At 49.9% G+C, this 25,060-nt stretch overlaps 10 protein-coding genes across 10 annotated transcripts; 5 read left to right on the top strand and 5 right to left on the bottom strand.

Moving 5' to 3' along the window:
• BJY04DRAFT_121910 (glutamyl-tRNA(Gln) amidotransferase subunit HER2) lies at positions 1-2,034 on the bottom strand. The gene is made up of 4 exons (XM_073708351.1): positions 1,831-2,034; positions 1,433-1,757; positions 1,205-1,380; positions 1-1,147 (listed from the first exon to the last, which is right to left on the bottom strand). Exons 1-4 carry the CDS (start codon positions 1,970-1,972, stop codon positions 267-269), a joined length of 1,524 nt encoding a protein of 507 aa, XP_073567730.1. The 5' UTR covers positions 1,973-2,034; the 3' UTR covers positions 1-266.
• A 418-nt stretch (positions 2,035-2,452) lies between these two features.
• Positions 2,453-3,961, top strand: BJY04DRAFT_121918 (enoyl-[acyl-carrier-protein] reductase). The gene is made up of 2 exons (XM_073708352.1): positions 2,453-2,793; positions 2,852-3,961. Exons 1-2 carry the CDS (start codon positions 2,573-2,575, stop codon positions 3,891-3,893), a joined length of 1,263 nt encoding a protein of 420 aa, XP_073567731.1. The 5' UTR covers positions 2,453-2,572; the 3' UTR covers positions 3,894-3,961.
• Positions 3,962-6,454, bottom strand: BJY04DRAFT_121928 (metallophosphoesterase family protein). The gene is made up of 3 exons (XM_073708353.1): positions 6,104-6,454; positions 5,761-6,049; positions 3,962-5,707 (listed from the first exon to the last, which is right to left on the bottom strand). The coding sequence occupies exons 2-3, from the start codon at positions 5,931-5,933 to the stop codon at positions 4,030-4,032; spliced, it is 1,851 nt and encodes a 616-aa protein (XP_073567732.1). The 5' UTR covers positions 5,934-6,049; positions 6,104-6,454; the 3' UTR covers positions 3,962-4,029.
• A 118-nt stretch (positions 6,455-6,572) lies between these two features.
• BJY04DRAFT_197096 (pyruvate dehydrogenase (acetyl-transferring) subunit E1 beta) lies at positions 6,573-8,240 on the top strand. Its single transcript, XM_073712446.1, has 4 exons — positions 6,573-6,945; positions 7,016-7,139; positions 7,215-7,501; positions 7,559-8,240. Exons 1-4 carry the CDS (start codon positions 6,695-6,697, stop codon positions 8,028-8,030), a joined length of 1,134 nt encoding a protein of 377 aa, XP_073567733.1. The 5' UTR covers positions 6,573-6,694; the 3' UTR covers positions 8,031-8,240.
• A 29-nt stretch (positions 8,241-8,269) lies between these two features.
• BJY04DRAFT_197098 (putative C2H2 finger domain protein) lies at positions 8,270-9,452 on the bottom strand. Its single transcript, XM_073712447.1, has 3 exons — positions 9,160-9,452; positions 9,072-9,098; positions 8,270-9,019 (listed from the first exon to the last, which is right to left on the bottom strand). The coding sequence occupies exons 1-3, from the start codon at positions 9,166-9,168 to the stop codon at positions 8,435-8,437; spliced, it is 621 nt and encodes a 206-aa protein (XP_073567734.1). The 5' UTR covers positions 9,169-9,452; the 3' UTR covers positions 8,270-8,434.
• A 128-nt stretch (positions 9,453-9,580) lies between these two features.
• BJY04DRAFT_209639 (N2,N2-dimethylguanosine tRNA methyltransferase) lies at positions 9,581-13,183 on the top strand (the record flags this gene model as incomplete). Its single annotated transcript, XM_073714153.1, has 4 exons — positions 9,581-9,794; positions 9,852-10,632; positions 10,939-12,242; positions 12,273-13,183. The coding sequence occupies 4 exons, from the start codon at positions 9,581-9,583 to the stop codon at positions 13,181-13,183; spliced, it is 3,210 nt and encodes a 1,069-aa protein (XP_073567735.1).
• Positions 13,184-13,312: 129 nt separating this feature from the next.
• BJY04DRAFT_121981 (putative C6 finger domain protein) lies at positions 13,313-15,780 on the bottom strand. Its single transcript, XM_073708354.1, has 2 exons — positions 15,380-15,780; positions 13,313-15,230 (listed from the first exon to the last, which is right to left on the bottom strand). Exons 1-2 carry the CDS (start codon positions 15,515-15,517, stop codon positions 13,443-13,445), a joined length of 1,926 nt encoding a protein of 641 aa, XP_073567736.1. The 5' UTR covers positions 15,518-15,780; the 3' UTR covers positions 13,313-13,442.
• A 783-nt stretch (positions 15,781-16,563) lies between these two features.
• BJY04DRAFT_197103 (PaaI family thioesterase) lies at positions 16,564-17,431 on the top strand. Its single transcript, XM_073712448.1, has one exon. It carries the CDS (start codon positions 16,593-16,595, stop codon positions 17,046-17,048), a length of 456 nt encoding a protein of 151 aa, XP_073567737.1. The 5' UTR covers positions 16,564-16,592; the 3' UTR covers positions 17,049-17,431.
• An 894-nt stretch (positions 17,432-18,325) lies between these two features.
• BJY04DRAFT_209642 (PX domain protein) lies at positions 18,326-21,343 on the top strand (the record flags this gene model as incomplete). The annotated part of the gene is made up of 2 exons (XM_073714154.1): positions 18,326-18,867; positions 18,919-21,343. 2 exons carry the CDS (start codon positions 18,326-18,328, stop codon positions 21,341-21,343), a joined length of 2,967 nt encoding a protein of 988 aa, XP_073567738.1.
• Positions 21,344-21,487: 144 nt separating this feature from the next.
• On the bottom strand, positions 21,488-24,804 carry BJY04DRAFT_230329 (DDHD family phospholipase; the record flags this gene model as incomplete). Its single annotated transcript, XM_073719270.1, has 4 exons — positions 21,488-22,011; positions 22,088-23,263; positions 23,341-24,058; positions 24,111-24,804. 4 exons carry the CDS (start codon positions 24,802-24,804, stop codon positions 21,885-21,887), a joined length of 2,715 nt encoding a protein of 904 aa, XP_073567739.1. The 3' UTR covers positions 21,488-21,884.
• Between the last annotated feature and the right edge of the window lie 256 nt (positions 24,805-25,060).

A 25,060-nucleotide genomic window follows, 5' to 3' on the forward strand; every position in this document is an offset into this window, starting at 1 on the left:
TCAGGATTCATGTACAACAGTTGATTTCATGACTATACTATCTAAATACCAGGCAAAATGAGACCTACTTAACCGATGTCTATCTTTCTGCTTGATGCCGTATGCAAGGTTGTTGGCTTAGATCCTTGAGGCTTTGTGCCTGAGACGAGAAGAAGCGAAACCATGAACACAGGCAGCATTGCTCATTTACAAGAATTCTGTGTCTAAACTCTATGATACGTCCGTATAAGATGGGTGTGGGTCAGCTTGTGACGGGTATCCTGATACTACAACCCATGTCCCTCCAGTAGCTCTCCAACCTCAAGAACAAGCTCATCATCACCATACTGCCCGATGATCTGAATGCCAGCCAAATCATCGCCATTTTGACTCTCGACTTCTCCTTTCCCAGACACGGGGACGGATATGGCTGGAAGACCGGCCAGACTTGCAGGAACTGTAAACACGTCGTTCACGTATGCGTCCAGGGAATTCCCCTGCGCGTCGATGTTCGCTACATCAGAGACGGTTGGTGGTGGAGAAGGCGCAGTGGGACAGATGAGGACATCGACACCAGCTTGCTGAGGATGCTCTGGCGTGCCTAGTGTCTCCGCTGCTAGAGGATGTTCGGCCGCAAATGCCGCGTCGAAGTCTTGCCGAACAAGGCGACGGATACGCTGTGCTTGGATAAAGTAATTGTCGATAGCGTGAGCGCTCAAACTGAATGCCCCCAGCATAATTCGTCTCTTTACCTCAGATCCAAAGCCCTCGCCTCTGGTTTTTGAGTATAAATAGCTGTCAGGTGAGGGTCCGTCACTGCGACCCTCGATCCGAGTTCCGTACCTGACGCCATCGTATTTTGCGAGATTTGAAGAGGCCTCCGCTGGAGCGAGTATGTAGTATGCCGACAAGGCTCGTTTCGTTGTTGGAAGTGAGACGGGCTGGATTATGTGACCTTGCTGCCGCAGGTATTCCAATGAGCGATACCAAGCTTGTCGCACGGAAGGCGCGAGTTCGGATACGTTATATTCAAGGGGAACGCCAATACGGAGAGGGGAGGTTTTGAGACTGGTGGCAAGGCGGCGTGAGCTCAGTCTTGAGACTATTCTGAATCTCGAAGACGGGGAAAGACTGGTCGGGTCCCGGGGGTCATGCTGGTTTAGTACGTCTGCAGGAAGCGATCAGTGGCTGTCATGGCAAAGTTCACACCCAGTTAAGCACGTACTGAAAACATCTCGAACGGTCGATGTTCCCTTCGCCATGATTCCGACGGTGTCTAGCGAGTTTGCATATGCGATGACACCCCATCTGGATAAGAGTCCGTAGGAAGGCTTGAAGCCAACTACTCCTGTATACGCGGCAGGAAGTCGAACGGATCCGCCGGTGTCCGTTCCTAATGCTCTAATCCTTCCTATCAGATACGCCTCCGAAGTTTGCGTCTTGTAACACGTACGAGTAGCACTGATCTGTAGCAACAGCCACAGCGCTTCCACCAGAACTCCCTCCGGCTGAGCAAGGGCCAGAATCTTGACCTTTCCGTGCACTCTTCACGGGTCCGAATCGCGAATGGACGGACGCTGACCCCATACCAAACTCATCTAGGTTTGTCTTCCCAGCAACAATGGCCCCAGCATCCTCCAGTTGTTGGACCACTGTCGCATTAAAGGGGCTCGTGTATGTTTCAAGACTTCTCGAGGCGCATGTTGTGGGAATATCGCGAGTGCATATATTGTCTTTGATGGCAATTAATCGGCCGTCTAGTCTGGACTTCGCGTTACCTACATCACAGAGCACTGGTGAGCCCCAATTCGCAATGGTTGGTCAAAGAGCAGCTTAAGACCTAGTCCATACCTTGTTTACCCCGGAGGTCTGCCTCCTTGACCTGGTCGTACCATCTCCCCGATTGGCGGCGCAGCGGGGTTATGAAAGCATTTAGAGCGATATGAGAGCTCTGGTTAGCGACGTATTTCTCAGCTTCGAGCAATAGGGACATTTAGACCGCTAGATCAATCGGCAACATTGAAGGGATAAGAGACCACCGCATGGGCAAAAGACCCGACAAACTCTCCGCGGATGGTCCGTGCTTCAATCGTTCAATGTCCCACTCGGCATGCTTTGAGGTGTACCAATAGGCAGTGCGATTTTGTTGAAACAGGGGCTAATCGTGGCAATAATGCAGACGTAGATTTTTCATATGCACGGGCCATTGCATTGCCTCTACAGCGACTGGAATGCCTCGTATGTATTATGATTCTCTACCCCGAAGCTATATATATATATATCCCACCTTCAGTCGAGATATTGTACCAGCATTCCATTCGAGCTCCCGATCGTCCTATAGCAACCAGATAGAGATAGTATAGACATAGAGCAACAACACCTACCTTGAGATTTAATGGTAGCAAAACGGCTATAAGAGGAAGGATGAAAATACCTTACAGTAGGTAGAGCTCCGTCGGCCCGAGGACATGAAGCCGAGTCACGACGTCATCCGTAAACCCGCAAACTCCCAAAGCTCTTGAGAGCTCAAACAACTGTTCAAGCTCCGGAAGCGCAGATACAAAGATTTACTTTCCTAGCCGACACACCCAGCATGTTCTCACGCTGCGTCGTCCGGTCCGCTACAGCGGCTTCGCCCACTCAGACATCTTCACGAATCCGCATTCCCTCTTCTCTCCTTGCTAGCACCAGACAATGTCGGAGCTCGGTTCCCAACGCGCGCCTCGACGGCCGCAGATATATCTCTGTACATGGGTACACCCAAGCTAAAGCGCTTGTATATTCTCGATATGGAGAACCAAAGGATGTCCTAAAGTGAGCTTCCATCAGCACCAACAGCTCCTCGAGCAAACTAATCGATTTCCTCTCGCAGACTTCATCAGCACTCGATTTCCGCTCCTCATGGAACCCAAGTTAACCTTCGCCTGCTCGCTGCACCCCTAAACCCCGCCGATGTGAACCAGATTCAAGGAGTGTATCCAAGCAAGCCTCCCTTCCAGACGGCGCTCGGAACAACAGAACCCTCTGCTATCGGAGGAAATGAAGGCGCGTTCGAGGTTATCGCAACCGGATCCGATGTTCAGAGTCTTACAAAGGGTGACTGGGTCATTATGAAGCGTACAGGACAGGGAACATGGCGCACACACGCTCAGCTGGACGAGTCGCAATTAATCAAGATCGAGGACAAGACAGGACTGAGTCCACTGCAAGTTAGCACCGTCAGTGTGAACCCTGTCACTGCATACCGCATGATCAAGGACTTCTGCGACTGGGACTGGCTGCGCGCTGGCGAGGAATGGCTTATCCAGAATGGCGCAAACAGTGGCGTCGGACGTGCTGCTATTCAACTCGGACGGGAATGGGGTATCAAGACGCTCAACGTGGTCCGTGAGAGGAAGACCCCGGAAGACACCGAAGCCTTGAAGCAGGAACTGAAAGAACTAGGCGCTACCGCCGTGGTCACCGAGGCGGAGCTGCTTTCCGGCGAATTCAAGAACATCGTTAAGCGGCTGACGAAGGAAGGAAAAGAGCCTATTCGGTTAGCTTTGAACTGTGTAGGTGGTAAGAATGCCACTGCTCTAGCAAAGGTTCTGGCGCCAGGTTCGCATATGGTTACGTACGGCGCCATGTCGAAACAGCCTGTCGCTTTGCCTTCTGGGCTCTTAATCTTCAAGAATCTGGTTTTCGATGGTTTCTGGGTGAGCAGATGGGGCGACAAGAATCCGCAGCTCAAGGAGAACACGATCAACGATATTCTGCAGTTAACGCGGGCAGGAAAATTCAAGGACATTCCCGTGGAGGAAGCTAAATGGAGATGGGATACTGATGGCCCACAGCTTTCGGAGGCAGTACAAGGAACCCTCGGTGGGTATAGAGGTGGAAAGGGTCTCCTTCGCTTTGAGGGCGATGAATAGAGCAGACGCCGCTTTTTTGGGGGATCTCTGAACCCTTATATTTGGAGGAAACCTCTATATAATGCAACTGGCAAATGGAAACTATACTGGCTGATACATACGCGGAGTCAGCGCCGACTAAATAAGGGAGCGTGGTCTATGATGCACAGCTCCAATTATCCTTCACCCATTTAATGATGATATCCGTCAACGCAGTCGAGGGCATGTATACATCGCTGTCTCGAGGGACGTGGATGTCGAGCCTGGCAAACTTGGCAGCTGCGGCCACATAGGGCTCAATGAAATCAACGTAAACAAGGTCTACTGTCTCTAGAACAGCAGATTCAGTATTGAAAATCGGACCACCTATACAGTTCGGTACCTGATAGAAACCAATGGGTGAATGAACTGTATCATCGCCGTCCGAGCCCAGATCATCTCTTGTTGTATACCCAGGAATGATTTCAAGCTGAGTATAGGATGTACTAAACATCGGAGTCTGGTCGGTAGGAGCATCTAGCACGATCTTATCGTAGTTCTTCTGGCCAGCATGAACTTCATGATCGTACGCAGCTTGCCCCGGAGGAGCTAAGCGCCAGAATGGCGGTCCATTCACATCTTGGGAGCCCTGGAAGATTTTCGGCTGCGCGTTCAGGACCTGTAAGATCAGTTTTGCCTTGTCATACGGGACATCCTTCAGATAACGAAAGCCGCTCGTGAAAGGCGATACTATGAATGCCGAATCCCGGGTAAACTGCCCCTTGAAAAGATCAAATCGTATTGCGCCTGTATTGACGATAGCAAAGGCTGATTTTCCCGACCGAGATTCGTCTTTCAGCATATCTGGAAGTACTCGCTTTTCTAACCAGGAATAGATGCTGTTCTCCGCGTTATATGGGGTACGCGACATCCACAAGTCTTGTGGAATACAGCCGTAGATTTCGTCTAACCGTAGGGCGCTTCGGGATTCCTGTATCAAACGAGACACATTCTGGCCCTGCTCCGTAGGAAATGTATCCTTATCGAGACCAGTGTGATGGTGAAACGAGAACAGATTGTTATCAATGTACCTTCGCTCAAAGACAGGGCTTGTAGAATTGGATAACTGGGTGTTTCCGGTACGCAAACCGTCAATGGACATGAACCCGATGGTCTCCATAAATCGACCGCTGGCAAGGCCGAAGGCTGACGAATCATACTGAGCGCAATCTCTTATGTGATAATGGCCACCAAAAAATTGGACCGGCGTAGTTGGATGGCTAGCTCTGATTGCCTTGAAGACGGCGTCGTATTCTTTCGATCGAACGGGGACATGTCCAACTACCAAAAACAAGTCCACTTCCTGATCATGCACAGCTTGTTGAAACCAACTCTCTTTCACAGTGTCCTCCACAGGCTGAACAATCGTATTGTTGTAGTTCATCGTAAAGTCGAAGAGAAAGCCAAATGCCACAATGCGAATGCCTTGGATTCTCGTGGTAAATTTCTTGAAACGAGGAGCTAAGGGCACGAGCTCCCCGGTTTCTGGATGGAAGATGTCGATATTAGACGCCAAATAATGACCCTGAAAGTTAGGTACAGTATTCAAAAACTCGGCTTCTGACGTGTTTTTCTTGTACAACTCGTGATTCCCGGACGACATCACGTCGATATGCTGCTGTCGCAAGATCTCAGAGATATAAACACCCTTTGGCTCTGAGGAGTCATAGAGGCCGTTGCCTTCTACTCTATCACCGGTGTCAATTACTAGTAGGTCCTGCCCACGAGACTCGGCTAACTCGCGCATACGAGTAGCAAAGGATACATAGTCACCCCAATCTGCCGAGTATGACGGCCTACACAGGGCTATTAGCAAATCACTCTATTAGGAAAAGGACTAGGATCATACTCCTGGAGATGACCAGCCAGCCAGCCATGAGTGTCTGTAGTATGTAGGAAATTCAACTGCCCCCAGTGTAATCGCCGCAATGGGCTTGCAATGGGATTTGGTGCAGATGGCTGGATAGCTTGAGCAGCTAACAATATGGAAAAGGCAGCGAGGGACTTAATCCCAACAGCCATTCTTGGCTAGAGTATGCAGAGCAAGTTATGAGAGTATGTTCGAGATTCTGCGTTCGCAGCATTCAGAATACCAGTGGGCGATTTTGAAAGGTTGACTGGCCGAGCTATCTAAGATGCTGATCGATCGTGAACCTGGGGACCTCAGGAGCTTGGGATAACGCCTTTCTAACCTTGGCTAGTCCAGTACCGGGCACGTGATGTTAGGCTGTCGATGCTCAAGAACAAAACGAGTACGGAGTATCTACTCCGTATATGACCAGAGGAATAGATAGAGGAAGATTTGGAAAGTGTTGCGTAGCATACATATGGCGTTTCTACCTCAAATTCCCGAGGTGAGTCCATTATATCATAAGCGACCACGAAAATAGGTCTGTCAATCGCCAGGTTGGTAAAAGAAGAGGACGCGGAGTAGTGAGCGATCGCATCATCCGGAATCATGCAGCCAGACGAATAAGTAGGAGATTGCAGCTCAACATCGCTCTATCTCATCCCGAGTGGATTCGGAGAAGGAAATGATCGTTATCAAAGGCCTTGGATTCGGAAAAAAGTGGACACGGAAGAAGTCGCCGGTGAAGCAGGGGCTTAGTCAGCCCCATCCCAACACTCCGATGAAGAGCTCTCACCAAAAAATCGCATCCCGAACGAGATCGGTAGACCGGGTTTCTTTTTTTGGTTGTTCCTCTTTCTCTTCGCCTCGTTTGGTAGTGGAGCCTTCATTTTGAATATCATTCTCAGTGATCTTTCTACCTCACAACCCGGCCATGGCTTCTCCCCGACTCTTCCGACCAGCGGCTCGTCTGCTTTCCTCGCGCCTCTCCGCGACCCCCATCCGTCCTGCCTTTGCCCAGTCCGCTTGCACACCCTCAATCCTGCGGTACCGCGGCTATGCCACAGAGAATGGTACTAAGGATGTCACTGTTCGAGATGCCCTGAACGAGGCCCTCGCGGAGGAGCTGGAGCGCAATCAGAAGACATTTATCTTGGGTGAGGAGGTCGCACAGTACAACGGAGCGTAAGTGATTAGACCTTCGAATAGCCATCAATTAGATTGTATCTTGCGAACTAACCTTTTGTTTGTATAGCTACAAGGTCACGCGTGGTCTTTTGGACCGCTTCGGCCCCAAGCGGGTTATCGATACCCCCATCACAGAAGCAGGCTTTTGCGGTTTGGCAGTCGGAGCCGCTCTGGCTGGCTTGCACCCCGTTGTATGTTCTGGCCGATTCCTTGCACATGAAAAAGCATAAAGGATGATTCCAGACTAATGAAAATCATCCTACTAGTGCGAATTCATGACCTTCAACTTCGCTATGCAGGCCATCGATCAGATTATTAACTCTGCTGCCAAAACACACTACATGTCCGGTGGTATCCAGCCTTGCAACATCACTTTCCGTGGCCCCAACGGTTTCGCCGCCGGTGTCGCCGCACAGCACTCCCAGGACTACTCCGCCTGGTACGGCAGCATTCCCGGTCTGAAGGTTGTGGCTCCCTGGAGCGCTGAGGACGCCAAGGGTCTGCTGAAGGCCGCCATTCGCGACCCCAATCCCGTCGTTGTCCTGGAGAATGAGTACGTCTGACTAGGGTATCGTCTATATTGGATTTCTTAGAAACTAATCTTTTATAGGCTTCTCTACGGTCAGGCCTTCCCCATGAGCGAAGCCGCTCAGAAGGATGACTTCGTCCTCCCCATCGGCAAGGCCAAGATCGAGCGCCCTGGAAAGGACCTCACCATCGTTTCTCTCTCTCGTTGCGTTGGACAGTCTCTCAACGCTGCGGCCGAGTTGAAGCAGAAGTACGGCGTTGAGGCCGAGGTTATCAACCTCCGCTCCGTCAAGCCTCTTGACGTTGAGACCATCATCCAGTCCCTCAAGAAGACCGGCCGCCTTATGTGCGTCGAGTCCGGTTTCCCCATGTTCGGTGTCAGCTCCGAGATCCTCGCTCTCTCCATGGAGTACGGCTTCGATTACCTAACAGCCCCTGCTGTCCGTGTCACTGGTGCTGAGGTCCCAACCCCGTACGCTCTCGGACTGGAGAACATGAGCTTTCCCCAGGAAGACACCATCGTCGGACAGGCTAGCAAGCTCCTCCGCTTGTAAATTTCATCTTACTAAGAGCCAAGTGGGGCAGGGGAGAATCTCGCAGCGTGATATCCTTACGCCGTGCTTTGTCGTTTTCCAAGCTTGAATAGGTTTATGATTTCTGTACTATTATTTTAAGCATCATTTAGACCAAAATCCTGAGCATACCACTATACAGAACTGTTCTTTGCGTTACTCTCACTAAACCATTTGACAATGATTATAAAGGCGACATAGCATGAATAATCTATAGAGTTGCCTAATTCAAGTACGTCTCAAGATCAATCAACCTATACTAGTATGGTAAATGTCTAATGAAAAGCAGCCCGAGAATATCACCCTGGTACTTCATACGCCCACGTAACGCCGGCTAATGTAAACCTTCCCATAATGCAGATAATTGACCTCCATCGTGCACTGGGTTACTGAACTTGGACATGGCTGGCCCCAACACAACCTGAAAAGCAATCCGTTGGTCTCCGCGGATCATAGTATCCTCCACTGGCACCGTCGCCCGAATATTCTTCATCCGTATCACTCTCTCCTTGTTCCTTTAATTGACTAGGCGGCTTCTCAGATTTGGGCCGCGCCGCATCGCTTGCTCCTTCAACAACTATACTGTTCGCGCTCTCTTCCTCGTCACCACCAAGAACATTCTTCTTGGGCGCAGCCAAAGCCGTGGGACCCTTGACCGATGTGAAGGAACTCTTGAACCCTCCTTTCTTGAAGCCGCCGCTCCCACCGCCGTTCCCCCCTGTGCTTGGGGCAGTGCTTGTCTTTGCGGAATCGAGGACTCTCAGACCTGCCTCTGCATCGGCCTTCTTTTCAGCTCGTCTGGCCTTTTCTGCCGCAAGAGGGTCCCGGGAGAGCTGTTTTAGGTCCTGTAGACGCTTGCGATGTTGGTGGTCGTAGGATCCGATGTGAGCTTCATACTCTGGATGTCGGGAGTAAGACTTGTTGCAAAGCGTGCATGTGAAGGAGCTGAGCGCTGAGCGCGCCGACTCGGTCTATCAGGGCCCAGTGATTAGTCGTGCAAGGTTGCAGTCGAGTTCAACGTACCTTAGGAGCCGGGTTTGTAAACCCACGCTGTGAAATTCAAATATTAGGAAATTGAGCATGAAAGCGAGTTTGTACATGGGCATCTTACCGGCCCCATCTCTACCTAACAACATGCAAAAAGCGTTGCGCCAGTCGATTTGCAACTCTGGGTAGAATAAATACCGAACGCTGGTTCTGTCCGTCAAGAGCCACAGTTCCGAAGTAATGTGAATGAGTTGCAGGGTTGCAGGGTGGGAAATATGCCGCGCGACTTGATGCTTGTTTGAATAGAAGCGCCAATGAGCTTGAGGCCAAAAAAAGGAATGACGATCGGAACGACTCGGTCTGGACGGTCGGGGTCTCAGGCTCTTAGCAAATGTCAGGAACCACGATTGGTTAAACTCCACAGTGCACGCGATCTTGTTTTATTTAGATAAAATAATAAAATGCAACATACTTTTTATGATTCTCACATTATTATATACCCGCCAATAGCAGCAATCATACGGGTTTGATCCCTAGCCATCACGATGGCTTCCTACAGGGAAACGGACTTGCCTACGCGAGATGACATCGATACGAAATCTATAATCTCTATGCAGGAGCTGGATCCTTCTCCGGTGGACGACGGCTCACCAGATATCGAGTCGGAGGATTATACGCCAAACTATCAGCCTGTGACAAGCCGTCGGAATTCTGGATGGACCTCTCTGGGCCTGCGCGGTTATAATTGGGACTCATGGTGTAGGTCTAAGTCTTTTGAAGCACAATTTGCTAAGCTGACTGCTTGAAAACCATCAGTGTCTGCAATTCAGAGATACTCGACATACCCGCCTACCTTATTCACTGTACTGCATTTCGCCAACACCTCGCTCATCCCATTAGCCACTCGATCCGTTCCTCACAGCGACAACTATCTGCTCCTTACGCGGCCTATCTACCAATCTCCCTCTCTTGAACATGTCCTCCTCACCGTCCCTATCCTCGCACACGTTGCTTCTGGGATCGCCCTCCGTAACATCCGCTCCTCACGTCGCGCGCGCCTTTATGGCGCAGAAACCAGAGACCAAAGATATGCGCTCTCGTTTTGGCCCCGAATGAGCTTACAAGCGCGCTTAGGATATGGATTCGCTCCTCTGCTTGCGACACATGTCCTCGTAAACCGCGTGGTGCCGATCTGGGTTGATGGAGGAAGCTCGAGCATCAACTTAAGTTATATCGCGCATGGAATCGCACGGAGCCGAGTCTTCTGGATTACATACTATCACGTGTTTGTCTTTGTGGGAGTTTACCATATCATTGGGGGGTTGGCGACATGGATGGGCTGGAGGATTACCACCGTTCGCAAGCCTCGCGGTAGCAAGAAGGGTACACTCGAAGGTCACTTGGGACCCACGGAAAGCGAGCACCATGTCAAGAGGCGAAAGCGACTGTGGTGGAACTTCAATAAGATCGCAGCGCTGGGAGCATGTGTGTGGCTTGCTGGTGCGCTCTGGGTTGTTGGGAACGGCGGAGAAGGCTCAGGTTGGGAGGCTCGGCGCTGGAATGAAATCTATAGCCAAGTGCCCATCATTGGAAGCTGGTTATAGATCGATGGGTGGTTTCGAGCATATAAGCGTGCCCTGTAGCATAGCAACGACGATAATAATAATAATGTTAATATTGAATGACATAACGCTCACTGTATAGAGGCAGTACTGCTGGTCCCGAAAGTCAATCGAGGACCTTTCAAGAAGCAAAGGCCAGTCTCGAGTGTATTTCCTCCAGTGTGCTGTGTAGTGTGGATCTTGGCAGGCCCGTGCGCCTTTACATCCGGAATTTTTTTGCTCGCCCGAGTCTTGAGGCTCAATACGCAACGTAATAATTCGAGCACCTTTCCAATTTCTAGGGTTGCCTGCATCTCCCCGAGATTCATGAGGCATTTCCGGCAGATATACCGCGCCTCATTGATTCGCAACGCCTTTAGACCCCCGAAAGCTCCCCTCCGAGCTATTGCCCAGTTAGCGCCTTCAGCAATGGCAGCTCCCCCAGCTGCCGATGCAACCGGTCAATTGGTACAACATGGTGGCAAAGAGTACCGCGTTATCAGAGAAGGCCGAGCATATATTCTGAAACCGCCTGCTGAAACAGCAGCTACACAGGCGACAAGAAGAGACCTCCAGCCCGATGACGAGTCGCAGACCGTCTTTTACAACCCTATCCAGCAATTCAACCGCGACCTAACTGTCCTTGCGATCCGCGTATTTGGCGAAAATGTGAAGGCATCAATCAGGCAGAAAAATCAAAAGCGACTACGAAAGAATCAAGGTGGAATGGGAAGAAATAAGAAGAGGAAGCGGGAAGACGTAGAGACTGAAAACGCCCAACAAGGCAACAAGCCGGAGGCAGTTACCAAAGAGGCTGAGGAGGGAGGCGAGAAACTACCGGGGGATCAATTGCCAATGGATCGCCCTCCTTCGTTTACGGTTCTGGACGCTTTGTCCGCCTCTGGTCTACGTGCTCTGCGATATGCCTCTGAACTACCGTTCGTCACCCGCGTCGTTGCAAATGACCTTTCGAGCTCAGCGATCGAGTCGATGGAGCTCAATATCGATTACAACAAGCTTGGCGAGCGCATTCAACCTAACTGCGGTGATGCCCGCCTCTATATGTACAGCCGCCTCAAGCCAGTTGACCCGCATAAGAAAGACGAAGCCGGCAAATTCAATGTTATAGACCTGGATCCTTACGGCAGTGCCGCCCCTTTCATAGATGCAGCTGTGCAGGGGGTGAAGGATGAGGGTCTGCTCTGCATCACCTGCACGGATGCTGCAGTGTGGGCGTCAAATGGGTACCCCGAGAAGTCATTCTCCCTATACGGTGGAGTCACAATCAAGGGAATGCACTCTCATGAGGGTGGATTGCGCTTGATCCTCAACAGTGTTGCAGTAGCTGCCGGAAAGTACGGCATGGCAATCGAACCTCTCCTCTCTCTATCAATTGATTTCTATGCCCGGTTATTTGTCCGAGTGCATCGGTCTCCCGCGCAAACAAAGTTCATGTCTGGAAATACGATGCTTGTATATAACTGCGACTCGGGTTGTGGAGCTTGGACCACCCAGCCTCTCACGCAGACCCGACAGAAGCTCGATAAGAAAGGAAACCCCTTCTATCATTACGGGTATGCGCAAGGGCCGACTGCGAATTCGAGATGTGAACATTGCGATATGAAAACCCATCTAGCTGGTCCCATGTGGGCTGGCCCTCTCCATAATCCGCACTTCATTCAGAAGATTCTCGATCTCCTCCCACAAGTCGACCGAGATGTTTACCAGACTGTCGACCGGGTCGAAGGCATGCTCACCACAGCCCTAGAAGAGGATCTTAGTCTCCAACTTTCCTCAGAAGAAGCGGCAAATCAACCGCAACCCGACTCAGTGAATGATGAAGATACCCCAAATAGCACCAGCGAACTTTCACCCATAATCCCCCGGGCAGACCCCGCCCTTCGCGAACCTTATCCATTCTACTTTACCCTCCCTGCTCTCTCTAGAGTTCTCCAAACGACGACTGTCTCTTACGACGCCTTTCGAGGGGCTCTCCTTCACCTAGGCTACAAATGCACTCGGAGCCACACAAAACCGCAAACCGTCCGCACAGACGCCCCTTGGGCAGTAATATGGGAGGTCATGCGTGAATGGGCAAAACAGAAGAAGCCGGGTTTTGAAGCATCTATAAAACCAGGGACAGCGGCGGCCGGAATCATGACCAAGAGCCGCGATCGGATCAAGAAAGACAGCGATCCGCGACTAGCTCAGCTAAGGAAGGAACTAGCCACCGCCACGGAAACGAGCACCGAGCTGTCGGATCTTGTTACTAAGATCGAAGCTGCCTTGTATCGCTCCAAATCGGGACAAGGCAAAGATCAGAACGCACCTGAGTCTTCTTCAAATGGTGCAGGTGCTGGCGCGGCCGAAACTAAGCCTTTTCAGCAACAGCAGAAGAATGCGGCACCATCCACCCAGGCTTGCTCCGAGCTTGAGGTGGTTTTCGATGAATCTCTAGGGCGGGAGAAGCGCCGCCGGCTTGTCAGGTACCAGGTGAATCCGAGGGCGAACTGGGGCCCTTTGAGTCGAGCATCTGGGGCTTCATAAGCTGCTCCGTAGTCTGAACAAAATGTACAAAATTTGTTCATTTCGATCGCGGTTTCTGGACGCCCTCTTCATTAAGGGCTATGTATCCTTTGTAAGCTCATGGATGAATCATAAACTAATGCTAGAGTATGAGCTTATAATATAGTATCCTATACAACATATGGCCAGTTGCTCTGCCCTGGGCAGTTGGTTTCTGATTCATGTATACATTAGACAAAGTTGTCAATTTTGTCAATGAGCTAGGTCTGTCAGACATTATTTAAGCTCTTTTCCCTGAAGACCGAAGGCAAATCTGACGCCGTCGTTCTGCGTCGCGGAGAATCTCCGCAGACAGCTTTAGGCTTGGTGCAAGGTGTGCGTATCGGTCGACCTCCGCTATCACGCTAGAGATGATGCCGTCTACTCGGAAGGTAGAGGGGAGTAAAGTGGATAGCGCAGGAGACATGGTAGCGCCCATGATCAGCAATGACTGAGACACCATTGATAATGCCCCTTGCCACAGATATGGAAGGTGGCCCTCACGATGGCTGGTGATGTTTTCTAGTTGGTATAGGGTAGCCTCGAGACAGCGACGACAGCATTCCCGCACCCAAGAGTCAGAAGACGTTTGCTCATTTTCAAAAACGGCTAAAATATATGGTCGATAGATTATAGTCCTGCAGGCAAAGTATCGCAGGCGGAGTACTGTCTGGACGGGATCTGATATAGGCGTGTGTGTGATTGGAAACCGAACGGGCTGGGGAAGGCCCTCATACCACTGCGATAATTGAAAATCTAGCTCTGAGACGATAGGTGCCAGAGACACAAGGGTGAGGGTGTTGTTTTTCTGATAGATCATATGGCTGACGCGGTTGAGCAGCCTTCGTAGAGCAATTTCGGCCAGAAAGTAGAAGGGGTCATCACGGCCAGCGGAGTGGACGAGTTTTTCCCTAGCACTGTGTTCGTTTTCATCCTCATCTTCATCCTCATCTTCGTCATCCTCATTCTCGTCTTCGTCGAAGCCTCCTGGCAGGTCGACCAACTCTTCAAAACTCACAATTCCAGAATGGGGCAAGTCAAGTTCCGCGAGCAGATCACTCTCAAACAGAAGGGCGTTCCAATAGACTCTGACGCTTAGTTCCCTCCATTGGGCAGGTACGCGTGAAGGATCCCCAAATAGCAGCTGTAGCTTCAAACTGGCGCTAGATAACAAGGTCCAGGCCTCCAGTGGCCGAACCAGGTAAAATAGATAAGCGGCAGCCAAAATAATGCATTGAGCGGCGACAACTGAGTTGCGCATCATAATCGATGGCAACAGGTTCCAAGCCGACATGAATAATGATAACCCAGGAGGGTCTCTATCAGTCGATATCATAGCGATGCTGCCATATTGCGTGGCGCAACCGAGGGCCAGAACCAAGAGAACCACACAGCTCTCCGGGCCCTCTCTGAAGTTGAGAGATGCAGCAATGTTATAGTAACGTGGCCAAGTGTATGGGTTGACGCACGCATACCAAACGTTGACCCGCTCAAAGAAAGAGTCAATGTAAGCCGGGGCGTGGGATAATTCAAACGCAACGGGAGTTGTCATTTTCAGCGGCTCGCGAGCCATCTCTAACTGTAGTAGAGTTTGTGGGTCATATGGACGGGCGATTAGATCCTTGATCAATGGCCAATTGAGAAGGTTCAAGGCCGGGGTAGTGTGCACCTTCGGCATTGTCGATATACTTGTCGGTGGGTTTGCCCATGAGCCAAGGCCGACGATCGAAGTAGTCCTAGGTATGGTCAAATGACTAGTCAACTTTGCAGCTGCATCATCGCTTCCAATGTTAGTGTCGTTACTAGTTGCGGGAGAAGTTGAGGACATTGGAAAGTGAGCATGCTGGGACGCCAGGCTGGTTTGTAGCAGTCCTTCAATCCTTGTGAGCCTCTCAATGATCAGCTTATCCCCTGCATCTAGTTTGATGCCGGGTTCTCTATAAACGCATTCGGCGTTCAGTTCAAGGCAAAGGTTGCATTTTGGGCGTGCTCCATTGCATCTCGTTTTCCGAAGACGGCAAATTTGACACTTAACGTCTCAGGAAGGTGGTCAGTAGCCCTCCAGGCTGATGGAAACGTTTCAGGATTTGCAGGACTTGAAAGGAAAACAATATACTGTCCGCTTCGAAGATGACAGCAGACATGGGGAATACATTTCAAACCATAGGATGTACGTACAGCAATAGTGGCACGCCTCCGGGGGTATTCTGTGGCCTCGGAATTGGAGCGTTTTTTGGTGCTCATCAAGTCGTTCGACATAGCCGAAGAGTTGGAATTGGCAATCCCTTCCCTGTCCCTCTCTGGAGAAGTAGACATGGCGAGAGGATATGATTTTTGTGGTTGAGCATAGCCCAGTAACGACGATTTGAAAACTCAAGATCGAAATCCGCTTGAGGCAAGCATGCACGCTTTATGTACGCAGTCAGCGGCTGTTCGTTTACTAAAACCGGTACAGAAAGCGGAGTTTAGCTGAATCATTACCGGGAGCTTTCTATAGTCGAGGTCGCAGATAGTCCGGCTATGCGAAGCTGGCCTGGTATCAGAAGCACTTAAAGCTCGGTATTCGCGGTAGATCAACGATTGTACACGGCACCGTGGTGAGCCATTTTGATTCGAATCGCATAAGAAGATTTCGAGAAAAAGCTGCACAGATATAAGAAGTGCAAGGCCTTTAAGAGAATATCAAAGTCGAGTTCTGGGTCGAAACGATTGGGCCACATGAATGGTCGCGCGCAGGTTCGTGATCATATCCTTTTTTTTTGGTGTCTGTGTTTTAATATTGGCGTCCCATGAAGCGGGGAAAACTGCGGACTGCGGAACTATGAGGCTACTATATTAAGTTAATCTGATATAATAATTGTTGTTAGCGTGGTGAACAATAAAGCTGCCGAGTAGGACGACCGTACGATGGATTCAGGTACTGAGACCAGCCCTCTTAAGGTCACAGCAATGGATCTTGTTCCAAGGTTATTTCGTTTCGAGCACTTGAGGATTGGCCAGCGGACACTACTCAGAGCAAAACATGCTCGCGTTCTTCCAGGCGTAGCCTCGAGATTGCCTTCCACGGTACGGGGATTCGTCCGTGATGCTTACTCAACGGAGTCATCAGAATTAATAGATTGGCAAACTTAGTCGCTGTCTTTATCAGAATTCTACCCGGTGGAAGTCATAAAAAATAGATATTTTCATTCGACATCGGCTTGTTCAACAACATTCTAATGATTCGTAGAGCTGAGATGACGAGAGACGGTAGGTAGGCTAGTTATTGAAGGGGTATAGGCCTTGGGGACGACCTGGAAATATTGCCTACTAATACCGCTTTGAGCAGCTCTCCGCTTCCTCTCACACAAATAATAATCATCTTTTTTTTTCCCTTGCTCAACATTCCACCATGGCGCAAACCTCATCCAGACCGTTGAATGAAGCGAACGTACCATTACAAAAGGTCCTCAATGTTTGGGACCGCATCAGAGTCAACAGCCCAGTCTACGAATTTCTGCTTAGCAACGTGGACATTTATCATGCTGAACAAGGCTTATTCTCTGCCAGGCTTCAAGTCGGCCCCAGGCACCTGAACTCCAAAGGCGGCCTTCATGGATCCTTCTCCGCCACTGTTACGGATTGGGCCGGTGGGCTTGCGATTGCTTCTCATGGATTGGAGTCAACAGGAGTCAGCACCAATATCAATGTCAACTACCTTTCCTCTGCCAGGACTGGTGACTGGCTGGAAATCCAAGGCCGCGTCGATCGCCTGGGGAAGACACTTGCTTTCACCTCTGTCGCAATCTCTTCTGGTGGTACTTTGGTGGCTCAAGGATCGCATACAAAGTACATAAAGTCGCGGTGACTCTTGGATTACTGGGTTGCGAACCATGATCCAGGCCCTTCGATCGTGCAGACGATGTTTTATCTTACCTCAGTTGTCTGGTATAAGACCACCGCCATCTTCTTTACATCTGGCATGAAGCACATGTACTTTGAATGCCTGGACTCACTCGGATAGCGGAGATCCATTTCCATTGCTTTACGGAAGACCTCTTTGCCGTTCCCCATGGCGAGGTTGTTAGTAATTCGTGGATACATACGCCTCGGTCCTGACTATTCAAGTAGTTTCGGCCTCGCGATTGTAAACAATCTCGAGGGGGCACTGTAGATTTGTATACACGTACCACATTGACAATCAATTCAGTTGGCTTTCACGGCCACTTATTTACTCATGTATATCAATGCCATCGACTCGCGATCATTCTCTAATTCGAGACCTGCTTGCCCGTAGGCTTACTACCTTCGTTCGGCTCTTGACTACACAACTTAATTACAGTATTTCATATAAATTCCTTAATGAGTACTCTTGCCGTGCCTGTCTTTGCACTATCAAACTAAATTAGACAGAAGGAGGGCAGGGGGTTATCTTCATATCTCTGTGCTGGTGATTTTTCTATGCTAATCCTCCTCTGCATCTGAGTCCTCTTTAACGAAACTCTCTAATAACGCTGCGGGACCGGCGCTGAGTCTGATCTATTCCGTCAAGCCTCTGACATTCATGGCGGAAGGTCACAGCTGCATCTGAAAGACCCGCTCAGAAGCCATACCAGGATTACCAAGCAAATAAATCCAGTCTCAGACGCCGTTGCATGGTTCACCAAATTTGCCCTATAAATTATTCCCGCATCCAGGACATTGAGGGTTAACGAGGACAAAAGGGTGGCTACTAGTATCGTCTCTCTTTAAGTATGGTGTTTCCGTAAGTTTGTGGCTACGGAGTAGGCATATAGGTACCATCTTTATCAAACATACTATGCGCTAAGCACGCTGTGTAGTTCACCAAGCCATCAATCCCTGAGGCTAAGGTAAATAAACAACTATACCCAGAATGACCTAGTAGTTAGTATGACGGAGATCATTGCTGTGAAAGGTAACTTTGTGTGTCTATTAGTAAGAGACCTGTATTCTTGGAGTAAGCAAGCAAGCCCGCAAAGAACGAACAACACTTCGCCTCATATAGAACGCAGGTCATCAAACAATCAGCAAAATTCCCCAACTTCATGTGCCGAGTTAGACCAAACGGAACTGAGCCCCCGAAGGGTGACTGCGGCTCATGATAACACCGCACCTTCGCCGATTATGGACGATTCAAACGATTCTTCGCTCCGATTCAAGCCCACCCCAGTCGAACAGCTTGAAGGACCTTCCAATGACGCTACAATTAAACACACTGAGGACAGTGGATTAGGCGCTGGTAAATCCAATGTCACGCAGATGAAAGACTTGTTGGACTTTGTGCTAGATTTTCTCTCATCATGCAGTAATGAAAGACTGCTTCTCGTCCTCGCTTGCCTTGCGGGCGTCACATACATCATTCTGGGAAGACTCGGGCTACTACTCATCGGCACAGCGCTCGGTGTTGCGCTACATGCGTCATGGGAGAAATCACAAGACGAGCATTCTGGCGAATTGCAAAGTCTCAACAGGAAACAAACTTCCCTGAACGTGGTTCAGAGATTGCTCGAATGGGAGCGCAACAAACCCCTCGGATGTCCTACGAGTCTTGAAAAAGATGATATAGATGGAGCCTTGGATACAGAGCTGGATATTTCGTCCTTTGGCCCGGCGACAGCCACTGCTCTGCAATCATTGATTGATGCAGCAATGAGGGATTACGTGAAGTAAGTGCATGGATCTTGTACCATATCATAAGCTTACCGGCGATTGATAAGTCACTGGTATGATTCGATTCTTCCTTCGGAACTGAGCTTTCCCACGTCATGCCGGAAGCTTCTAAGCGGATTTATTACCTCCGTTTCTATTCATCTCTCCCGTAAACAAACCACGGACACCTTCTTAGAATTTCTCACAAATTCCTCTTCAATGGTCATAGTATTCTTGAACGAGCTCTCGGCAGCATTTGAGGCTGCGGACCCCGGCCTCTCATCAGAGGACGCTATTGTCCGTTATCTCGAGTCCAATCCCGAGAGCAACCTATCGAGTCTTTTAACGCGCCAGCAGCAGCACACAAAACTTGGAACCATAGCCGACGATGTTCTTTCCAGGTTTCTAGAGCCGGCTGCATATAATTGCTTCGCAGTCAGAAACTTCCTACGTGAGATTTTAGTTGGGGTTGTCTTTGATTCCAGCATCGCAAATATGTCAAAACCTGAGTTCATCAACAGGTGGATTACATACCTATTTAGTGAGGGTGAATCTGAAATCATGAGCGCAATTGATGCGGGTGTGGAGGGGGCTCGAAACCATGGCGTTACAGCAGCTAAAGTGTCCGGGGAGTTTGTAAAGGAATCTGCACCTGTGTCCAAGGATGGTAGCATTGTGGGTTCTAGTTCGCTCTCTGACCAGGCACCTAGAACGAAAGACCCAGCAACAGAGGAGGCAATGCTCGAAGCAAAACGTCTAAGTGAGCTGATCGCGGCCCAGGGTTTGCCAAAATACGCCGAGCGGATGGTGCAGCCTGTACAATGTGATGGTATGGAAGGAATTGGCTCCGACAGCGTTGATGGAACCATTTCCAACACAAGCGTGGCAAGCTCTTCCGGAGAACTCCATGGTCCATTGGCAGGCACTGGCTTTGCCGGAGAGGGCCACGACGCAAAAGTGGCCGGGTTGAGCGAATCGAGTAGCTCACTTGTTTCCCCATGTCTTCCATCGACAACCTTACTAGCAGAGAACATTGAGTCGTCCCCAGCCGCTCTCCTTCATCGTGCACTTGTAAAGGTGGATGATAGTGCTGACCCTGGGGACAAGTCTACTTTGCGATCGAAACCTACATCAGACTATTTAATTCAGGTTGAACCGCGCTCTGGGCGCGCTAGCGGTTGGATGGTTTTCAAAAGATACGTGGACTTCGAGTCTATCCATGATACTTTAGGCACCATATCAAGATTGAACCAACTGCGCTTTGGGGAGGCTCATCCAATGGTGCCGCCCTGGAAAGGACGGACAAAGCAAACTCTTGCACGCGATCTAGAAAGATACCTTCAGGATGCTCTTCAACTAGAACCTCTCGCCGAGAGCGCCACCATGAGACGGTTTTTAGAAAGAGAAACAGGCCTTAGTTCTGAGGCGGCGGATTCTTCGACAAAAGCAGGGTTTGTCTTTCCGGGCCAGGCTGCCTTCGAAAATGTAGGAAAGGGTGTTCTCGGCGTACTATCAAACGCCCCCAAAGGCGTCTCTGGAGGAGGCAAAGCTGTTCTTGAGGGAGTAACTGGAGTATTCAGCGGCGTGGCGAACAGAAAATCGCTAATTTCTCCAAGCCCAAGCAGTGGGATCAAGCAAGGTGGCTTTACTCAAAAGAACGACGAGTCCGTCTCAAGGGCTAGTGGCCATGAAAAGGAAATGACCATGCAATTGAGGCCAAGCAGCGATGTGATAGACAGCGCCCTATCACCCGAAACGCCAAAGCTGAGCGATACATCAGCTGATCTCGCTTTGCCAGCCGCGTCTTTCACAGAGTCATCAGGCACCCGCATACCAACTCCGGAGTCTGGTTCTGACGCCCATCATGAAAAAGTTGATCGAGCCTCATTTGACTCGGTTTCATTAAACAAGAGTGATGTGACTCTCCAAGAAGAGACTGAAATGAAAGACGCAGTTTCAACGAAAACTAGGAAATCTACAGACACATCGGCTGGACGGGCTATCTCTGTAGATGAGACACGGATGGCAGTGGAGCTCATATTTGCTGTCATCAACGAGTTATACTCGTTGTCTTCGGCCTGGAACATTCGCCGGACATTGTTAAATGCAGCAAAGACTTACATACTAAGACCGGGTAACCCGAGTCTGGAAACCATCCGTCAATTACTGCAGGACTCTATAATCGACAGTAACACAACCGACGAGGCTATTGGAATGTATCTGGCTAAACTGCGCGAGAATGCCATGCCAACTGCGGAGGAACTCAGCTCTTGGCCTGCGGCTATTCCCGATGCCGAAAAGGAGCGCCAGCGAGAGGCTGCTCGTCGGGCACTCGTACAGAGGGGCCTTCCTCAGGCTATTACAAGCGTTATGGGGGCGGTAGCTAGCCGAGAGGCTCTTGGTAAAGTCTTCGATAGCCTCCAGGTCGAGGTTGTCGCCAGGGGCTTCGTTTTCTCTATCCTGCTGCAAGCATTGAGGGCTATAGTTCTCTAGATGCACTAAACTCACGACAGAATATACATATATAGTTTTTCGGCTAAGCATCGCATGCCGGCAGCGTGCATATCCTGTTTCCTTAAAATTTCAACACGATACCGCGGACACGCTATTAAGTCTGATAGAACCACTACAACGAGGCTTGATACGGTGCTTCTTTCCATCATTCAAGCAAAGAAGACCCCATCATGTGGCCTGAAATTGTGAGACCGCTTGCTATGTCTTCGAGGGTGCATAGACACCCTCTTGTTGCAGCCCTGAGCTTATGCCCCATATACGTAAGACTTCATTCTGAAAATTTTATGAGCAACAAGGCAAACAAGTATCGTAGCTCGAAGGCTCCCGAGATCAAGTAGTCGGGTGACTTGAAAGGCGCATACAGCCCATAGAAGTAGATCTTAAAAGTAAAGGGTGGTAAATGCGCCTGTGTTCCCAAATAGTATCCTGATATGTTCAACCATCTACAACCATCTAGCAGCATCTAGCAGCATCTAATAAAAGTTCAATCTACTAAAGCCCGATCGGTAGAAGGCGGCTGCTAATCCCTCGAAGGCGCACGTTTTCTGCAGAGCATTTGTGAAAGCATGAAGTGGTTCACATCCTCGTCCGACCAGTATGTGAGATGGCTGGCAAGGCTTGCAATCAAGGAAATATCAAACGCCCCTCTGTTGCATCTAGTTAATATGATACACAAGAAGATGCCGCGAGGCAGGTAGGGGAGAAGGGGAATGATGATCTTACTCCTGTATGCTATAATCGACTCGCCCATTAGAGTTCAATAATCTCACTTTCTCGTCCTCGAGCTTCAATTTCTTTAGACCACGATCCAGTTCCCGCAGCCCAGTATCATGCACTTCTTCTGGGTCGGATGCCTCTGTTTCGCGCTTTACCTTGGCCTTTTGATATCCCTCGTAGAGCGTTTCAATATCCGTGTCTATCAATGTAGGGCTCCGATCTCCCATGTCATCGAAGCTTCTCGGCGGTGAGAATCGCTGCTGTGATCGAAGCCGGGTGCTTGAATTGGGCTGCGGAGGAGTCTCTTCAGGAGTAATACCGAGACTACGATTCAGAAGGCTACTCGCAACGCCGGAGGTGAAGTTGGTCCATAAAGACCCGACACTCTGACCCACGCGGCTGCCGATTAACGAAAGACTCTGGCCAGATGCGTTCCAGATGCTCCGTTTGACAGACGGCAAAGGTTGTGGCTTGAGAGATGACATTGCTGGAGATATTAGGGGCTCCATTCGATAACTCACCGGATCGGAAGGATGGAATATATTATACAGTTGCCCACATTTGGGCACAGAAACAGCAAACTGATCATCACCCATGGCTAGGCCCGCGCTGAGGCCAGCGGATTGTCGCTTTGCCGTGACATCCGAGTTGGCTATGTCGTCTTCATTACCATCTTCATGCTTTCTCAGCGGCCGCCCGGCAATGATGTTCCCCTTGAGCATTTCAAACAAAGCTATCGGAGATCCTAGACAGAAAAATTCCTCACAGTCGAAAGTAAACGCGTTTGGATTAGCGGCAGCTTTTTCACCTAGCTCCGCCGACCTTTTCGCATCCATATTCTCGGAACAAAGGATATCGAACAAGATGGCACTTCCCAAGGAGTGCCCACAAAGGCTCACTGTACCTTTGAACTGAGGGTTTCGAGCTCTGTAGAGTTCAACAATCCGATTGCATTCCTCTCTGACTATAGCGGATATACGTTGACGATATTTACTCTGGTACAGTAAGACGTCAATAGCTAAGTCGGAAATAAGATTTCGGACAGCCGGTACGCTTTCGAGCGTAATGTCTGACAATGAAGGGTAAATGTCGTCTTCAAATGAGTCTGCGTCTGCAAGATCTAGCTCCCTGCGATTTTTGCCAACCCTTTTATAAGGAAAGTCGAGTAAATGTCTCCAGCACCTAGCCATAATTAGTTATAATTAGCCAGGCGGACTTACCATACTTCAAACGGAAGTGACCACTATTCTCAAACTTACACTGGAATAACCTGGACGCGGCAGTTTTTCCCTTTATCTGGAAAAGACGAGTTGAGTGCCTGCAAATCCAGTGAATTCTTGTATACCCGCTTCATCGTTTTCCGGAGGAGGTTCACGTCGTGGATAAAGTTGAGGCTCTCAAGACGCAGACCTAGCCTTTGGCCGATGCCATGAGTAACAAGGACTAAGTGATCGATTTCTCTCAGCCTGTCTTCATCATCGGCCTCCCTCGAGTCCTCCATCTCCTGCTCCTCCTGTTTTCGGGCTTGCTCTTCTAGATCGACCGAGTCCTGCGCACCTGCTAAGGAGGAGAGACGTCGTTCCAGTGTCGTTATAGGTCTCGTCTCAGATGGAGTTGCATCTATAGGTGGTTTCTCTTGCGGTAATGCTGAATTCGAAGGCTCCGCCTTTCGCTTGGAAGTAGCATTCGTGCTAAAGTCAGTGGATGGTGGCTCAGAAGCCGATTTCTGATCAGAGCTTCTCTTATCTTGAGCGTCACTGGGCTTCTTAGATTCGACAAACCCACGTACCAGTCTGGTTCCCGAAACTGCGCCGAGGGTTTGAAATACGGTTGTGCTCATTCTTGACATAAAGTCATCGCTAGTGAGCAATGCTGTGGTCGAATCCTGGTATGTAACAATATTGTTCATGTAGGAACCGAAGAGCCGGTGTTTCCGGAGTTCGTTGGCAGGTGTAGTGGATGTGTTCTCGATGACATCTACATGATCAGCCCTCACCCGCTAGCTAGGCAGTGTTCGCACCTGACCAACCTTGCTCGGAACGCGTAGTCGCTGCCGGCAGAGCGTGAGAGACAAGCTCCCTGATCTCGTCTGAGCGCCACGGTTTGACTTTCAGATAGCCCTCCTCAAGCTGAGTGGCGAGGTTCTCTTCACATGGCCTGATTGTGGACCCTTCTTGGTAAAACCAAGTGCCCCGACGAACTTCATAAACAGGGCCTATCCAATAAGCTGGACCAAGCTCCCTTTGATTTATGTTCACGTCGAAAAGATAATCCTCGTTGACAGGCACCTTTACAGGCTCATCCCGAGTCTTGTCTATCGGCCGGCCATGTTGGGTCTGCTCCCGCTTCAATTCGAAATTGCACAGTTCTTGGAATGCATGCTCGATAGATTGAGAGTCTTTTGACGTGAAAGGGACAAATTTCTTCGGAGGAGGCAAGGGTTTCGAATCCTTTCTTTTCTGCTCTGAGAGAGATGGTTTCCATTTAGGAGAGTCGATTGCATAATACCATCGAGGTGCAGGGGGAGGGTAGTCTGGAGGGTAATGGCGAAGGCTTAGTCTTTGCCTATAAGAGATGGTGTGGTCTTGCCCCTGGGATCGTAGAAGTATATCATCCTGGGAATCTCGATCAGCCGATGACTGAGTGTTGGGGGTCCTCGCGCTTTTGCTGGTTGAGAGTGTCCCTGGTATTGTCGTCCCTTTCGAAGATGATTCCCTTGCCATGAACGCGGAGAACACACGGTGGAACGGGATATGGTGGTTGAAGCTGGAGGCACGACTAATGCTGTTGAATTCGGTAACAACCAACAGACCCGGTGTCTTTAGAGCAGTAGGCACACAAAGGAACATTCACCCTGACAAAATTGCAGCCAGTTCTGCGCCTGCACAGAATCAGGCAAGCTAGTTTCTAGGTGGAGAAAAGGTCCAAGGATAGCGAAGGATACGAGAGGGGGCTGTAGATCGAGAATTTGTTCTATCT

This window comes from Aspergillus karnatakaensis (assembly GCF_047715665.1).
Source record: "Aspergillus karnatakaensis strain CBS 102800 unplaced genomic scaffold BJY04scaffold_51, whole genome shotgun sequence".
In the NCBI taxonomy this organism is placed as follows: domain Eukaryota; kingdom Fungi; phylum Ascomycota; class Eurotiomycetes; order Eurotiales; family Aspergillaceae; genus Aspergillus; species Aspergillus karnatakaensis.